Source organism: Falco cherrug, chromosome 1 (assembly GCF_023634085.1).
Source record: "Falco cherrug isolate bFalChe1 chromosome 1, bFalChe1.pri, whole genome shotgun sequence".
Taxonomy (NCBI): Eukaryota; Metazoa; Chordata; class Aves; order Falconiformes; family Falconidae; genus Falco; species Falco cherrug.
This window is the reverse complement of record NC_073697.1, coordinates 82,039,418-82,058,416: the sequence shown is the minus strand read 5'-3', so window position 1 is coordinate 82,058,416 and position 18,999 is coordinate 82,039,418. Positions and strand designations below refer to the sequence as shown.

The following is an 18,999-nucleotide window of genomic DNA, read 5'->3' as shown; positions in this document are numbered from 1 at the left end:
TTGATACTGGCTTTATATCTAAAAATGTAAATGGAGTGATGCCCTGACACAAAATGTATAGCAAGTAATATAGAATTTAAAGAGCATAATCAACCCAAGCATTGACCTTCACCAGTCATGGACTTCTGTAAAAATGCCATTTTTACTGTTTAATTTTGAAGCTGGGGATTTTACCACCTCTAATGGGAGTGAGCTGCTGTTCATGAGCCGATTGATGTATTAATCTCTCACATAACTAACACATACAATTTCACAGTGGTTATTTGCCTCACATGTATTTTGCCTGGGACCTATTGATGTGAGAATGACCTGAATTAATTCGCAGGCTGATGCTTGCTTGGTGGTGGAATGCATGCGAAAATGGCTTCTCTTGAACATAGTGATGTTCTCTTGAACATAGCGATACGGTACTTGATCTGATTTATGATCAAATAGGATAATTATCAATTTAGTCAGTATATTTTATAATTTTTAGTGTTAATTTAATTTTATTCCTGTATAATTTTATTAAATTTACTTGAGGGGAAAAAAAGAGAAGCTTTTCCTCCAGGAATTATGCAGATCTTTATTCATCTGCTCCAATTTATATGTGGCAAAATTGGAATGTATGGCATTTGTTGGAGGTCCTTCACAATGAATAGCTTCCCTCAGCACTTAGACAGAACACTAGGCTGTAGTTTTGTGTTAATTACTGTAGCCTTTCCTCAGCACAAATTTCCTCTATTTCATTTTTATTTAATAGGATCAAAAGAGTCTCTCTTGTAGGAAAATTAAAAGACGGAAAAGGTAGCTGTACCTATTCATTGGGAAATTGGTATTCTTGCTAAAGTCGTATTTATAGATAAGAAAGCACATCAGCGCCTTTTTTTAATTTTTGTTAGGTGGTGATTCAGACATATGCACATATACTATATATACATAGTTGCAAAAATAAGATACATCCAGATATGTTTCAACAACAATGTATTTAAAAGGTTTTTGGTTTACAAGGACGTTTGAACCAAGCTCATCTCTGTAATGATTCAGACAGATTTGGTCAAGGGAAGCTCAGAAGCTGAATTACATTTCCCATACAACATAGGTCAGTTGCTCTCACAACTTCAGGAAGAAAATAATGACCATAGGAAAAGAATTAGTGTTCAGGTTCACTTTCACTATTGATTTAGTGGGTGATGGAGGGCAGGGTGTGTGAGAATTAGCAAGAGCATCTTTGATCTATCAAAGTGAAGGATAGAAAATGAGATGAAAAGACATGCAAGATGTTCTTGAGGTTCACCCAACGCTACCAAATGGCTGCTCTCCACTCAGTGACTTTCAGATGTGGCTGCCTTCCCTTTCCAGTCAACTGTACTGCTCTTCTCACAGGACTCCTCAGCATGCAAAGGTACTGTTGTACCCTTCCTCCCTCCACTTGCTGCTATACTTCTCTCCATTCCTCTTGATGTGATGCTGAAGGGCCTTGGGCTGTAGCAATGTAGTGCACGGTTCTGTAGGCCAGATTGTACAAGTTCTTCAGGTAAATGGCTTTAGGTTTTTATTCTGTAAGATACAAATTAGAACTTTAAAGAATTTTGCATATTGTAAAGAGTGTTTAAATTACTAATGTGTCAAATGGGAGAATCAAGGATGTGATCAGCAAACAAAAAAGACCCAAGTGCATTTAGTACGAGGCAGTAATAAGAATGCTCATGCTTGCACTGGTCTAAGAGAAGGCAAAGAGGTGAAAATTATTTTCTAGGTGGAAGGTCGAGTAACTAATATTCTGTTGTAACTCCTGGAGAAGACACTGTACATCATTTGTAATTACAGCTAAATAAACAGAAAGTATATTTGTTGATTTAGCTTTTCAGGTGTCACCAGTTTTGTTTCATCATCTCTAATTTCAGAATGCATGCTTCAGGATACTTCTCAGCAGGCTAGAGGATTTGATATCGAGGAAATTAAGCAGTGTGATGAATACTAAAGAGAAAGTGATTCAAGTAAAGACTCTTAACAAAACTGATCGTGTACTATAACCATGTCATAGATGACATGTTCTAAGGGAACAGTCCTTCAGAGAAATTTCAATTTAATTGGACAGGACAAAAGAAAATGGAGAGACATACAAGACTATGTAATGGGTTGTTGATCTCCAGCATGTTGCTATATCCACCTTTCTCTCTAATTGCTCTTCTTTTCCTATTTCTACCATGCTATCCCAGCCTTCTGTCCACACCCATCACGCTGAGACCAAAATGCACTCGGATGTGCAAAGGGAGCCCATGTGACTCTGGCGCAGATTGTAGGGAGATGGTTTGCTATGGCTGCTGTAGTGGAGGAAGGATGAATGGTTGCTCTGACCCCAGCACGATCCATCTCAAATCCAGCACCAAGCACGTGTCGTGGTTGCTCCTCTGTTGCCCATGGAGTACATACTGCAAATTGCAGAACCCCCACCTCCTTCGGCTGGAAAATGAAATCTCAGCTTAGCTGGCCTTGCAGCAAAATTATGATCTGTGCTTTGTGGTATGGTAGTTTGGTTGACTGACTTTAATTTTAATGTTTTTTAAATGTATCTAAGTTATTGTTTGAGAGCTGGACTGACTGTGATTTAAAGGCATTTGCTACTTAGTGACTGGAGGAAAATTTCATGCCTTCGGTTAGGTGTGCTGCTCTTTAGAAAAGACAGAGTAGGCAGAGGCAGGAGACTAGAAGTGACACACAAACTGTATAATTTTGATACATAGAATGATTGTAGAAATACTGTAGAGAGAGCAGATAATGGTAGCATCTGCTTCTGTTATTGCCTGTGGTAAAAGTTAGTGGAGACATAGATTCTACCCCTTTTTTTCCTTACTTCTTTATGGGTTGCCCACATGTGGCTTGTTTCTTGATTGTTAGGTAATAAAGGCATATGTCCAGGCACCTAAAGCAAATCTTTTCTAGAGTTCTAGATGTGTGCCTCTTGTTCTTGGGACCAAATGTTCCCCCTAGTTTTGCATTATGGTGATGGCTCACTCCTCACCAGCGGTTTAATATTTCACCTGCGGTTCATCTGTCAGGATTATCTTTTTAGATAAGGTAACTGAAGTGTACTGTGCTAGGAGATAATGATCCTTTTCTTAAATACAATGTCTTACAAGGCAAGTAAAGAAACAGCAGTTGTAAAAGAGAAGTTCATGATAGTACCGAAGGCTGATCGTGTAGACCTGTTGAACAAATAATTGGTTAATGTTGTTTCAGCATTCAAAGAGGATGTTTGTAAAGTAAATACTTTGTAGAGTACTTTTGCATTCCATATATTGATGTAAAATAATTTCTAGCAGATGGGAGCTAGGAAGAAGCTCCCAATATGGAGAGATTACGCTATAATTACTTGCTGTGGGATTTCTTTCAGGTTTCTCTGAAGCATCTGGTGTTGGCCTCTGTCTGAGACAGAGTGCTGGATGAGAGGGACATGAAGCCTGGCTATTCCTGTCTTTCCAAAGCATAGCAATTTTTTTGTTTAGTCTGTGCTGGGATGATTAGGATGCAGGTACTGAAGTTCTTCTAGTTGGTAAATGACAAGTATTCTCAATAGTACTTCCAGATTGCAAAAACAGCTACTTCATTTTAGAAATTATCTTCTCAAATTACTTAATACCCCTATATTACACGTTTTAAGGGTCTGCTAATTGATGACATACACAGCTAAAAATCGCATAAGTTTGTGAAGCGTGCCACTGATTATATCACTCAAGTCCAGCTCTTTTAACTGTCACTTAAAAAAGAAATATAGCACTGTCTTGATTTTGATAAAACTGAATTATTAGTTCTTTGCAAACATTAATCTTAAGGTGTTAAAGATCTTTTCATTGTGTAGTTCTTTTATTACTCTAGGCATGAATATCCCACATAAAAGTGAACTAAAGTGTGTTTGTCTTTAGAAATGCACATATTCCTGGTTCAGTTTTAAACTTTCAATAGGTGTTTTAAGTTGTACCAGCTCATCTAATTGAGATAACTAGATCAAGGTAAGGTTTGTGGATTGATACAGTTGTATGATGTACCATATGACATGGGATTTTTAACATTTATTTCATTTTTGTGTTCAGTGGCTGACGTAGCAGAGTCTGGTCTTCTGTTCTTCATCCTTACAAGAGTTTCTTCTCTGGGTCGTATCTTATGACAAAAGCCAATGACAAATATATTTTCTGTGTTTTCTGTAAACCTCCCCAGTTCTTCCTCTCTGAATATCTTCTATATGTATTTGGGGAAAACAACATGGAGGAGGTGTTCCCATGGCCCAAACCCTCCTTTTTTCAGCCCTGCCACGTTCTGCTGGATGGTGTGAGGGGCACCCCTCGCCTTGGCGCAGGATGCATGAGGCACGCCTTGTCCTGCGCCGAGGGGCAGGCGCTCAGGCACAGCTGTAACCACGTGTTGTTTGGATGGCACAGAGTGGCCCAAACCACGTGTTGTTTGGATGGCTCAGAGTGGCCCAAAATGCTTTTATTCAAATTACAAGGTTTGAAGTCTCATCTCTCATCCACACTTCAAATCTGCGGGAGGCTATTTTATTCTCCTGACGTGTGGAACCCTGTTGTCCTTTATTACTATTATTTCTTCCTCTTCCATCCACTGCACAAATTCCATTCCTGCAGGCTCCTGTTGCAGCTGCTTTCCTCCTGCTGGTAGGTTGATAGTAGTGAACTGTCTGCTGTGGAGCCTGAGCCAATTAGTACTGCAAGAAGTGGCCAGAAAACCCTCCCTAACCCACAGAAAATAAATAACTCTGAGCTACATGCTCAGATTACTGGCACATCTTCACTTTCGGCTCACTTCTTCACGCACTGCTACAGTTCTTAAGAGTGTTTTTCAAAAGTGTTGGCTAGATCTTGCAAGCCTGGTTTGAGATCAGAAAGATGTTTTTCTGTGTATCCCTAGTCTGTGTGCAGAGTGTGGTTTCTACAACAGCCCCTAGTAAATAATTTTAGCCTTCATTTTGCAAGCATGATGATTTCCAGGTAGAGGTTGTCTCAAAGCCTTCTTTAGATTGTAGAAAGAATTTGGAAAACATTGCATGATGACTTTAGCTGTAGGTGAGAGCAGAGTCCCGGCTGTGGGTGTTGTTTACATTACATTTGTGGTCATTTTTTTGCTAAATGATGGATAGGGCGAAAAACATCAGAACGGGGGAAATATTTAACGTCAGCAACGTTATGCCCATACCTGATACCCTGTCAGGCCTCCCTATGTGAAATTTTTAAAAATAGTGTTCCTGAAAATACCCAGGAGTTAGAAGTCCAAGCATTCATAGCATGTTGCAAAGTAACCCGTTAGCTCCCCCTTCGATTTGGCATCCTCAGTGATGAGCCCCTGCAGGACAGAGACCTTCGGTTGTGAAGAAGTGAATCTGCAAACCTGCAGAGATGGGGAGTTGCTGCAGGAAATCTGTGTAGACAAAAACCCGTGGCCAGTGTGACAGAAGATGACCGTTAGCAGGAGGTGACATGCTTACACAGAATGGTGGGTGGCAGCAGGCGGGCAGTAGATCTGCAGCCTGAAGGTGGGGAAAAGGAGCGTAAGCAGCAAAGCTTGCAAAGGGCCGTTACGTGGTGTGGTCATGGCTTCTGTGTGAGCAGTGAGAACTTTGGGTTCTGCGTTGGGCCATTATGAAACCACTTCGCAGAAAGCTTAACGTACAGGACAGAATTAAAACTGCAGATTTACTTCTGTTAAGAAGAGAGGCTGTACTGGGATTTCTTCCCCACATCCACAGACAACCTGTTTCAGAGGATATTAAAAATATCCATATTTATTTGTTGCATATTGATTAACCAAGCTTTTATTAGAAGTGACATGCAGGAGGCAAACTTTGGTCCTTTAAATAAGTACCGGGGATTTTCTCAGACTGTGTTACGGTAAAGGGAAGTGGTTGGGAACATATTATTTAGATGTTCCCTGCGAGTAGGCTATTCATTTTTTTTCCCGTTTTTAAATTCTTTTTCTTTCCCCAGAAGACTCATGACTGCGTTTTGTAATTGCGGCAGCGGGTTATGAAATCAGTAGCTGTTCCCTTTGAGTTTCAGAGCAAGTTTCTCCAAGAAACAAACCCAGAACAGGCGGTGGGACCCTAGGAGAGGGCAGTTTGGCCAGCGGTGACGGCTGGCACACTGCTCCCTGCAGCACAGCCCAGCACAGCCCAGCGGGACGGGCTCAGCACACCTCGGGTTCCAGAAGTAGCTGTAAGTAGGAGCTGGGTTGGGGGGGGTGGTTCTGATCCTATTTACAATCCAGCATCTTCCCTTTGACAGTTCATTCCGGCTTCTTGGTACACCCTGAAGCAGGTAGGCAGTCTCCCACCACCCTCCAGTGGTTTGCAGAGCGCAGTGCAAGTGCGACGCTCAGACACCTTACTCAGAGTAAAATAAAAAGGGGGCTGCGGGTATTTCAGGCTTTCTTCTTGGAATACGCACTGTTGCATCGTGCAGTTGTTCGGTGACCGGGTAAAAGGCGTTGTGGTTGTTAGGTGTTGGGGAGTGCTCGAGCACACCTGCTCCGTGGCGCACAAGGATGCTCAGGCGATTGCAGGACATTAAGCCATCTGCGCCTGTGATGATTTCCAGTCTGTGTGTGTATTGCTGCCAGGATTAAGGAATCTGTGAGTGGTGACAGTGGGATGTACAACAGTGAAGGGGTGCTTCGGAGAAGCCTGGGAAAAAACTAGTGTGTTTGTCTATCAGTCATTTGCAAGTCATTATAAATGTCTCCTCTGCCTGTTAGTCTTCCATTTCTTTCTCTCCTTCCAGTCCCTATAGCACCTTAGAATTGACATGTCAGTCTCCAAGGAAAATTGCATCTGGGCACTTACTTCTGTGTTATTTTTCTGTTCTTGTTAGCATCTGATATTCTACCCATGGTATGTCACAGTGTCATCAACCTGATGGCTGTACGTTTTTTAGATCACTGATGAAAATAATAAAATATTATGCAATTTATTTTATCTTGCGATCATGAATGTAGAAAGCCATGAGAACTGCAGAAGCTTCAAAACACAGCAGGGGTGACCCTGTCGGGGGTTAAGGCGGCATTAATGTGCTGTGTGGCATCTGTAGCGCATCACGTAGCGCCTGCCAAGCACTGCCCACCCAGCGTCAGGCCGTATCAAGCCCTGGAATGTAAAGCGCAAGTAAAAGGGGTTGATGCTTTCGCTGCTCAGTATATTGTTGTCTCGTAGCCTTTGCTATAGAGTTTCAAACAATTTTTATATCACGTAACTGTGCTTTTATTCAAGCAAGTCTGTGCTAGCATTAACGGTTAAACTTTTGATTTAAGCATATTGCAAAAATCCTAAAATAGTGAATTGCACTTTCCTGCTCCAGGGCAACTTAAACTGCTGGCCTATCTACTAACATCACTCATCTAGTAGTGTGACAGTAGTCACATAGTACCCTCTGCTCACCCGAGCTAAAATACATGAGTAGGATGGGGAAATTACCTCAGCTTCCACAGGGATCACCAGGAGCAGAGCACGTTTAACTGGATCCCCCTTCTGAGCTCAGCCCACGGGGACCTGAGCGGAGAGGGGAGCAGGCCCTGCAGCTCAGCCAGGCAGAACAGCAGCACAGTTTGGGAGACGCCAAGAGCTGTGAGTGCTCCTGAGTCCCCTGACCCCCCTGCGCCTGTCTGTCGCTCCTTGCTCCTTTCTTGTATCCCAGCGGGCAGTACCAGGTGCTCTGCACCATCCTCCAGCTCCGCAGCCACCCACGCCCTGGTGGCCTCTCCCCATCTCCTGCCAGCCAGCTTAATCCTGGGGTGGTGACGTGCCTGTGGGTAGGGGGGACACAGGCATGCTGTCCTGGGGGAGAAGCAGCGCCAGAGGGAGGGAGCAGAGCCTTGGCTTGCTTTCTGGCTGGATTTGATCATGGGATGTTAGCAAAAAAAGGCCTGCTTTAGCTCATTTCTGCTAGCTCACTCTCCTCATACCTTTCATGTAAATCTCAGCTGAAGTTTGTGAGCTTGTTCCTTTTACTATCCTGGGTGTTGGTTTTGTCTTCTTTTCCACCTACAAAATGTTCACATTTAGAGTAACCAGCATTTTTCTTTGACTTTAGAATTCCGTATGAAAAAGCTTTATTTGACTGGGCGTTCAGATCAACACGCTAAGGCTTTTGTGTATGTTACAGAGAGTAAAATGGCTATAATGAGACTACACGACAATGAAAATTTAGCACAGAATCTTCTCTCCAACAGACCAAAAAGTATAGCGTCAGAGTTGAGATGTCAGAGAATTTCTATTTAACACAATTCATTCTTCTTTTCATTCAATGTTGATCTCTCACAAAGCATTCACAGGTGAGTGAAGGGTTAAGGTAAAATCCTTTTTTCCATCTGGACAAAGAAAACTTTTTCTCTGGAAAGCAAGCCTGCTGCAAGGCTTGAATTGAATTTTCACTGCAAAAAGGACGTAGGTCTCCAGGTCAAATGCTGTGTAACCTAGTGACCCTAACGGTATTGTAAGACTTGTGATGATAACGCCACAGTCTGGTCTGACCACTGAATACTACCTATGTGAACTACAATTAATATAATGTTCTGGTGTTTTATTACTTTTTGTTTATAATGCCTCCCATTTTTCCAGACTACCATACAAAACCCAGCAAGCTTAGTTTTCACTCCTAAGCAGATGTATCAGAAACTGCAACAAGGCATCAGCTGGTAAATAAACTGCTAGCTCTGTCTCCTTGTAATTACTCAGGAAATATTTCAGTTCTTTTGAACAGTTATTTAAGCTTTGTGTTTGTAAAATTTTGGCAAGGACTAGAAAATGCTACAGAGATTGTGTTTTGAGGCAACAGCTCTGATACTTGCAAGTTTTAACTGCTTTGAAAGACTGAAATTTGTTTGGCCCACCGTGTATTGCTCTAAAGCTGGGGGCAGGAAGATGCATTTCTGAGTTAGCCCTCGTAATGACATTTTATTGCTGTGCCCTGGTCCCAGTTGTGCCCGTGCCCCAGTCCAAGCTGTGCCCGTGCTCTGGTCCCAGCTTGGCGTGGGTGCTAGAGCACAGTTCCATCGTGCACCTCTCAGCCTGGCTTGTGGTTCGCACTTGTTCCGTTCCACAGATGCTGGCGATGGGCTTCGGGAGCTTCATCGGAATTGAGGCATTTTGCTCTTAAATGTCGTATGCTTTCATCTGTTTCCAAAGGCAAGCATTTTAGCAGGGAAGGGTTTTATTTTCAAGAAATGCTGAAAAAAATGTCTTCAGAAGCGAGATTAAAAAAAAATCGCCTTGAGAGTCGCATTGTTTGAACGCAAAGAATAGCCTATTTCATCTTAATATAGCCTTAAGGTAGGACTTAGTGCTGTAACTCACAAACATATGATGGATTTAGTACCACAATTCGCAAAGCTGTGCCTGGCAGATCCTTCCTGAATTGCTGAGGCTATCTAACTGCTATCACATTACAATCATTTCCACGTAATCATATTTTCAAGTTTATTGAATTTAATCCTCAATGCAGTTGCATTTCTGATGCCTTTGTTTACAGGAAGACTGTTCTACAGCTGCGTTCCTCTAATTTTAAGCAGCTGAGAATAGCAGAGAATAGTTTAAGTATTACAAGCTAGCATCTGGGTTTTTTCTTTCATCACCAGAAGTGTCCATCAGGTAAAGTTACAATAAATACTCAGCTTTTTACCTGCCTATTAATATATTACAGCTGCAGTGCAACGGAATTACTTTAGATGTCATTCACAAGCAGAAAGAAACAGAACAGAACTCCTCATTCCTCTGAATCTGTGAAAACGAGAGCGTTAGAATTTTACAGTGACAATGCACATACTACTGTAATGTGTGTTGTAAAAATGAAAGGATTTATTTTATTACTGCTTGGGGTTTTGGTAGAAAGATCCATAATGGTCTAATCAGTTTTACTGCAAAATTTTCCAGTATTTTTAAAATTCTTTTTCAAAAATTACTTATTATTATTATTGTTGTTGTTGTTGTTATTATTGTTATTACAGTGGGAGAAACTACAGATGACAACAAGCGAGAGGAGGAAAATAGTTTGTTCAGTCACATTCCACATAATTGCAATTACCTGTGTTGTTTGGTCATTGTATGTTTTAATTGATAGAACCGCTGAGGAAATTAAACAAGGTAATGATAACGGTAAGTATCTTTTACATTCTTCAGTCTTGTTGATAATGCAATGGATGGCTTTGAAAGGCAGCTATGTAACATTTTACTGTTCATAGTAACAGCCACGTTACTGCTCTTCAGTACCAGGTCACTGACACATGGCCACATCACATGCTTTAATGTAAAAGTAATGAATGCAGCAGCGATAAAAGCTTATGTTACGCCCCTGCAGTGACACCTCTACTTAGTGTAATCATTACAACAGCTTAACTAGCCTGCTGCTTATTCCTAGGTTAATCTCCCATTACCTAGATATTTCTAAAGCTCAGACAAAAAGATGGGTCAAGTTCAAACAGCTCAGTACAAGTTCAGGTCATAAAAGAGCAGATTTATATATATTATCCACTTGAACCTCAATGTCCTGTAAAAGCACTTTCCTCAAAAAGCTTCCCAATATGAACTTCCAAGGGACCACGTTCCAGTATTAGTCCTTCATGTGGCACTTAAGCAGCCTGGAAAGCCATTCCTGCATCCTTTCAAACAGAATTTCACTGTGAAGGTCCATGTTCCAGCTGTGATTTTTGTGAGGGTGGTCAAACACTGGAACAGAGAGGTCATGGAGTCTCCATCTGTGGAGATCCTGAAAACCCAACTGGACACGTGTTACAAAACGCATGTTTAACATAAGCAGGTTTCTTTTTGGACGATACTTGCCACATCTGGAAACTACATTCCAAACTGAAGTACTGTTTTCCATTTCAAATCTAAGTCTGTTCGGTCTTAAATTTAGTCTTTAAATACAATCGTGACGATGAAGAGGATTAAAAGCTTTTCCACTTTGCTCCGAGTTGACTTGAAGCACAGCAGAGGCACAAAGGTCTCTAGCTTTGTGCTGTACGCTGAAGTTAACAGAAAACAAAACAGGTGGAGCCTGGTGCTTTGCTAGTTAGGTAAGTATTTGATGATACTCCTGATGCTTCCCTTTCTTGCCTATGAGGAAAATACGTAACAATTCTCAGTAAGTCACAGACAGATGTCTACCGCAGTCTTGTTTTGCATTCTTTCGAAAAGGGCAACCCTCTTTTTCATCTCACAAAAACTGGCCCTGAGGACAGGACTAGGAATGGCTTTGAACTTCTATTTATGAATGCAACTACATCACCCTGCTCATTAAAAAGGGAAAAGGTATTTCTGTGGATTGGCTGAACTTACACAACAGAACAGCTAAAATGAATTTTTGTTGTTTATATAGAATGCATAAGAATCACATTAACTAATCCTGGTGAGCTAAAAAAGTATTTACAATTTGTATAGAATTCAGTGTTTGCCAAGTGTAACAGATGATTCTCCACATTTAAAAATGGACAGAGAAATGCCTTGGAGCTACTTACAACATACGTGTTTGTGAAGAGAACTCTTTTGCCCCAAAATTTGCTTGTTGAGGGTGCTTTTACAAAATCAAACATGTATTTGGGGGTGGTGGGGAAGAGACATACATGTAGTTTGCTTTTCTCTCCATTATCTCTGACTAAATGAGAAATACTGGAAAAAAGAAAAGTGAACGCTGGAGGAAAACCACTTTATAAGCACATTTTGAGGAGGACAAAAAGTGAAAGCCTTGAATGATACTAGTACTGTTTGCTAATATTGTGTAAGTTCAAAAATCCCTTTTTTAAATGTACCTCAAAATATTTTAAGGGAATTTTTTTTCCTCTCCTTACAGAAGCATATGAGGCATATAACTAAAAGTGTAGGCCTCTTAATTGGTAAACTTGTCACTGGTCTATATAAAAGACAATTTAAAATATATTTAAAAGTATTCTAGAATGTATATGGCACCAATGGTAGGGAATCAAGTTTCACATAAACTGGCTCTGCTTGAAGAAACAGGTCTAGGCTTAGCAGAGCTTTGTCTCTCCTAACAAAGCCCGAGTTGGTGAAAATACGGCAAAGCTGGAATATACTGAAAGATACAAAATTCACTGGGCTGCACCAGTTGAGCAAAACATGATGTTTCCTGTATTACCACAGAGTTAGCAGCAGCACATGTTTACTGGTAAGAGATTGAAGAAAGTCTGAAGGAAAGCTGATAGCCTCTTTCTGCTGGCTCCACGCTCCAGCTGTGACTTACTGATCCCAAGTGTCACTGCCCCACTCATGGGACTCGGATGCAAACCATACTGTTTTCATAATCAAGAGCAAGAAAGAGACAGTGATATTTAAAAGTAGTTACTAAAGGGGTGGGGGGATTGGGGAAACACATCACTCTTTAACACACCTTAGCAAAGTATTCTTTGTTACTTCTTCTTGTCCCAGATACAGGGGATTTGAGAAAGGCATGACAAATGTTTTATGAACAAATTTAACTAATATAAAAGGATTTGTCCCTGGCAAGTTCAACTAACCAGAGTAATAGTGATTAGGGAGAAGCAAAATTATTTACATGGTCTTTGCATGCTTTCATTTTGCTGCAAATTAAAAAAAAACAAACCAAAAACTGGCTAGCAACATCACTGCATACATTGTTACCATTTCTAAGTACTACTAAAGTTACCTCAACAGGGAAAACTACAGCTACTTTAAACATTTTGCATGCTTTTGCAATACTTAATATGCTTCCTTTTGGTCTCTATTTGTTTACTAAATTAAAAGCCCAGTTACTATGTGTTTAACAGTAAAGGGGATACTTGGATTCATGGCTCACACAGCTGGCTAAAAGGACAGGCTTGCTTCTGAGGAGCGCAGATAACCAGGTGTGAGTCGGGACCAGCTCCTCTACTGGAGCTCTTCTGCCCAGTCCCAAAGGAACACAGGTTGCTTTCCTGCGTGAGCAAAAAGTTTTTCAAAGAGCTTTCACATAGGGCCAACAAACCTGTTTAGATTGTTCAGAGCGACAGCTTAAGCACTGATACAGAGGTCTGACTCTTGTGTATAGCATTTACTCTTTAAATGCGGTGAGTCAATGTGTAACGGGAAGGCGGATGGCTGTTCCTTTATGTTGGGTTACCAAACAGTTGAAAAAAGTAGATGCAATGGTATGAATTAATGAGAAGGCTGTTCTTAATACAACATCACTTTATTCTGTTAAAATCTTAATACAACTTCTAGGCCAAAGCAAATAATTTTAACATTATTCATACCATAATCCAGTTCAAATGCTCTCATTTCTAGCTTTTTTGTGTTAGCAGTCATGCGTTTTTCTGTAAATATCAATGTGATTGATCAATGCAATAAGAAGAGTTAAGAATATACCCCAAAACCTGTAAAGTTAACTTTTTTAGTACACAGGAATGTAAGTTCTGGTTTTTTATATAGGTGTGTTCGGGGGGGTTGCACAGACAGCAGGAAAAAAGTGGCCAATGAAGGCAGGTGATGGAAGAGATAAGAGTCCTTTCCACCAGCTTTTTTTACTCTACCCTGGCTTCAGGATGAAGCTAGGACCAGGTAATAGTATTGTCAGTGCTGGTGTTCCAGGTACTCTAGACAGTGTTGGGCTTGTAGCACAATTTAAAAAAAATCAGTTGTTGTTGAAGATGTGCATAATCCAAGTTATCCAGTTACCTTGATTTTGGTACTTATATTTTTGCAAGCTACTGAATATGGGGATATTATTTAACATTAGTAAAATGTGTTGGGTTTGACTGTATCAAGCGTTATGCTTCCTTTGTGAGAGTGGCCCTGCCTGTCTTACTTGACCAAATTGTGAACTCATTTAACAGTGGGAGGCAGCTGTGGTTTCTTGGCTGGCCTATGGTACTGCAAACTGCTACTGTTTCCTCTGAGCCACAACTGCCCCCACAGCATGTACATACCTGGGGACTCTTAGCAAGTGGCTTCTTATCGAAATATTTTACAGAAGCTCAGTACTCGATATTCGATGTATAACAATGGTAATAAATATCAATGTTTCATTTCAAAGGTGTCCTTGAATGGCCATTTTGGACAAAACTTGTTGTGGTGGCCATTGGATTCACAGGGGGCCTGGTCTTCATGTATGTGCAGTGTAAGGTTTATGTTCAGCTGTGGCGCAGGTTGAAAGCCTACAACAGAGTGATCTTTGTTCAGAACTGCCCAGACACCGCCAAAAAACTAGAAGAGAAGAACTCTTCCTGCACTCAGACCTCAGACGTCAAGGATGCAGTGGTGGTGCGAGTAGCACAGACAGGTACAAACTCTCAGCCGGCAGCTGAAGAAACATCTGAGGTTATGCCCGTTTGACAGACAGCGTTGTTTCTTCCTTGCAGAATAAGGCGTAGTGTTTTCTACACTACAAATGCTAAAAGAGAGCAGAAATGACTGTGCAATTTTTCAGTTAAGATAACAAACAAAAAAACCACACAAAAACCAACACTCTACAAGGAAAATGGATGCAGCAAAGCAACTTGTTACTGTATGGAATGTGACGTTTGTGAAGTAGCTTCTCAACTAGTCAGCAAGTGTAGTGAAAGTGGAAGTGTAGAAAGTGCAATAGAGAACAGGTTTAACAGACAATGCCAAACCAATGTGATTACTTTTTTTTTTAATTGGATGGCTGGGAAAATAGAAACAGACCTGATATAATCATTTTGTTTACAGCAAACAAAACCTTTCATCTGTTTACTACTAAAACTTTTACTTGCTATTTATCTTCTTAAAGATACTCTTCGAAAAGGTACCAGTTATATGCATTAACTGAATCAAGTTAACAAGAGCTGTATCGCAGCACTCACTCTCTAAGCCTCGTGCAGTAACACATGTTCATGTGACTGCAGTGGAGCCTGAACGTTTGGGCAGCTGTGGCAACTAAGGATATTTGAAACATTTAAAGGGTAGCATTGTTTTTAAATATGCCTGAATTTTTTAAAAGTAAGCAATTTCAACCAGTATAAACTCATGTCTCCATAAGCTACAGGTATGTTTTTTAAGCATAGCTGTCAGCAAAGTACAGGAAGGAAAGAACGTTTAGATACGTATTTAGAAGAGCAGCTCAGCTGTTTATTTTACTTTGTAAGAGTGAATTAGAAATTGGATACACAAAGTTTTGAGGCAGGACTGTAAGTGAAAAAATGCAGTTTGCTGCAGAATCATACAAAAGCAAGCTGCGTATTATCAAAAGTCTGAAAAAGGATGGCATATAGGGAAGATGGAAGCCATGTTGGGTTTAATAAGATTCATGATGCAGAAAGGTAGACCTAAGAGAATATACCTACATATCTTAGAAGACAATTAGTTTTTATCTCCTTGTTCTGAAAAGTTAGGTTTTGTCTTCCTGACTGAAAACATAAAACAATGGTTTCCCTCTGTACAGGTAAACTTGAGGTGTTAGAGATTCAACAGTTCAGTTGTTAACTTCGTGTTTTGAGCATTCTCATATAAAAATGAAGTGTGAATAGCATTAAAGGGTGCAACAGATAAATGAATGTGGATATAACACTGTGTCCAGCAGGGTGAATTTTATATAGAAACCAATTTTGTGATTCACTTCTCATACTTGTGATGTTCACCATCAGGACACAACAGCGAGCGTTGACCTGGAGTACTTACATACTGGCCTGGACAAGTCTGCGGCCTGAACGTAACGTATATTTTTAAAATAAGTTGAAAGTTGCTTTTTGATCCTGTATTTAGGTAAAGGAGGAAGCGTAAATAAGCAAATAACCAGAGTAAAGAGGATAGCAGAGCACAGGTTCATTCAAAGGGGAAATTCTGCCACATTTACAAGTGAACTAGACCTTCTACAGAAGCCTTACAGTTTCTAACGGTAAATTTCCTCTTTACACGCTCCAATATCTACAATTAAATAACAGAGTTATCCCATTCTTGCAAATATCCAGGGTGCTGCGCCTAAGATGTATTGGAGGTTATATATTAGACATTCCTTCATTAATGTGTTTACTGGCTTAAGGCTCAGGGAATACTGGAAGTAGTAGTTTCGGCAAGAAATGTGTCTTTTATCAGACCATTATATTCTTTTGTATTGGAATTGCTCAAGTAATTTGGCTGTGACAAAGTAATTGTCATCTGTCTAGCCAGGACACCACATCTTGGTGACTGAACAGGCTCTAAATACATACTAATATTTGCTGAAAGTTACTCCAGGTGAGTTGGATTAACGTGGGTTTTTTTCCACATAATGACATGCACTTTTCATATAAAACAACCTTCTAATAATTATACAATTGCAAATTGAAATGATAGCAGCTTCTTATTTGAAATCACATACAAGAGTAACCAAATCATTTTTCTAATTGTGGAGGAGACTTCAGGTCTTCAGAAAATGATGACAGGACTAAGGAATGCCTTGTAACGGCATGTTTAAGACACTCTGCAAAAGTGTAGTTTTCAAAAAGTCTAAATCTACTTGCTAAAAAGTAAATCTCATGATATCGGAAGTTAAGACACTTGAAATTACTAGCTGCATCTAAATGTCTGGAATGATGTTTACAATAAAAACTGATAATCATAGCAAAATTGACTGACAAGGAACATTATTTTGGAAGATAACTAAGAGTTTTGTGAAATAATCCCAAAGCTTCTTACTAAGTGGCAGTAACCCTGCTTCTTTAGCCAGCCTGTTCTTTGACCCGCTGTACCATCATCACCCCACTGAAAATATTTTATCCTCTATTTTCACAGTTTACTGGAGACTAATTCACATTGGTTTTTTTCTTGGACAAGTATAAAATTTAACTCATAAAAACATACCTGAGGCTTCTCAGAGCAGATTTGTAGCATCCAACCAGATTGCTGTACATTTTTAAAAATACACTGAAAAGTCAGCAACGGAACTTGCAAAATTTTCTATTAACGACTTCAACTTCAAAACACTATTTTGGTACTCAACTACATGTGCAGCTGAGCTTACCGTTAGTTTAAGAAAGGAGAAAGACTTCAGCTGAAATTCCTCCTCTCCCTTTGAAGTATTAAATTTGGTCAGTGGGAAAGGGAGCAAAATGGGACCCTCTCCGCTTAGACAGACCATGAGACAAGTCAGCAGCGAGAGATCGCAGCAGGCTTGAAGCAGTCTCTAACCTTTTGCAGCATTAGCCCGTACCTCCCTTTCTCTTCTTAGGTGCACTGGATATTCTAGAGCTTTCAGGGATTTCATGCAGGATTGGAAGGAATTCGTTTCTGAAGCAGGGTGCAACCTCTTTGGGAGGGCAAGGAGCCACTCACACCACCATGCCTTGGGTACAGACTGCACGAGTAAGGAAGGTGCATGAATACAGACACTAGACAGCTGCTTATCAATCAGTGTTTTTTCATTCCCACACAAAGCACGATTTTCTGTATCAATTTAATAACCACAGGATTCTCTCCTGCAAAAACAGTACACGGGAAGTTTTAGGATACATTGTAAGACTTTTTAATGAAAATGACATATCAAATAAAAATCTCTATCAAACGGTACGTGTAGCCACAGTGCACCTCAGGCAAATAATGCTGATGGTGGAATTTAGCCTGGCTAAACCCACAAGGGCAGAACCTTGCTCTGAGCTGCCATTACCGAGAAGAGTTAATCTGCATTCTTGTTTAAGCGAAGTTTGAATAAAGGTAGGTAGGAGTAATCTGGTGCCAGATCAGATCTGGAATTTTAAACAAGATACTCCTGATCTGTGAACACGCACATTTCTTTTCAAGTTACAAGCATTACAGAGTTTATTTCAAACTGGCATAAACGTACCACTTCTAACTATCAGCAGCATTAAGATTATTCCCAAACAGTCCAACTGTGCCATTCACACATTGCTCTGTCTGAAGGCAGTGTTTATTTTTTTGTGTAGAAAACGTAGTAATTCCCCATCACCGTAACAAACCATTTATAATTTCTAATAATACAATAAAAATTACTCTACGATGAAAAAAAACTTACTGTGTATAATATTTGGAACTATAAGTTTGTGCTACTTGTTTAACTCCCTCTCTTTTGCAAAATAAAAATTGTATGTTTTGTGGGTGAATGTGTACTGAAAGACAGAAGGTAAGGGAAACAAAAGTAATGTATCTGCTTATTGTTGTGAACAAAATGTATTTGTATTAAACAAATGACCCAAATTACCACGGTATTCTACATTTGTCACTTTGTTATATACAGTATCACATGCTGAACCTGAATTGGCAAGACTACGCTCTTGCAAGAAACGTGAAGAACATACACAGCTAAACCTGCTAGCTCAGCATGGCTGGTTTTGGGTACCATGCCTTGGCAAAATGCTCAGGAAAATACCTGACAGTACAAAAGCACTTGAAAAGAGCTATGGCTGTTTAACTAGGAAAAAGGAAGACTGGGAACACAGGCTTCAACTCCATTAAGAATTCTGAGAAAGCAACTGGGTTTACATCCATAGCAAAATGGACAACTAGTACTGGGTTTCAGCCACAGGAGGATAAGAGGAAGAAAACTTCCTAAGGAGAGCAGTGCCTTGGAAAGAACTGTTTGTTACATGTGATTGTGGCAAGTCCAACATTAGAAAGCTTTAAAGACGGGTTGGACAAACAGTTAAATGGTTTAAAGCTAATCCCACCTTAGACTGTCAGAATGAACCATGTTCCCTTTTTTGTATTTTAGAATTTTACTTGGTAAGATTTTCTCCTTTTCCAAAAACGCCTAAAGATAAATGCTTTATTTAATGAAAAGAAATACTACGTTTGCATTATAAAAAGATTCTCTGTACTTTGTCACATACAAAACCAGAAAAGTACCCTATCTTGATAAATACACAGCATTCCTATCAGCCTCCAAACTTAGTCTTCTAAAGAGGGTTGTATCCATCTGTATTTCTTCTAGATTGTCAGCTGGGGAGAGAGTGGGCTAAGTTTCAAAACATCACAGTTCTAGCTGGAATAATAACTAGCTGAACGTGGAAATCAAAGATGGATTCACAAATCCCTACAAGATATATATAATACAAAAG

At 40.1% G+C, this 18,999-nt stretch overlaps 1 protein-coding gene across 5 annotated transcripts in view; it reads left to right on the top strand.

The window, feature by feature from the left end:
- MARCHF1 (membrane associated ring-CH-type finger 1) overlaps nt 1-18,999 on the top strand; it is a 258,944-nt gene that overhangs the window by 234,970 nt on the left and 4,975 nt on the right. For 4 of the 5 annotated variants that reach the window (XM_055701245.1, XM_055701253.1, XM_055701225.1 and 1 more), the window contains 2 exons: nt 9,988-10,135; nt 14,025-16,122. In XM_055701245.1, the coding sequence (XP_055557220.1) occupies nt 9,988-10,135; nt 14,025-14,323 (447 nt within the window). In that variant the 3' untranslated portion in view covers nt 14,324-16,122. Of the gene's footprint in view, nt 1-9,987; nt 10,136-14,024; nt 16,123-18,999 lie in introns of those variants that run through there. The other variant, XM_055701239.1, reaches the window with a different exon arrangement.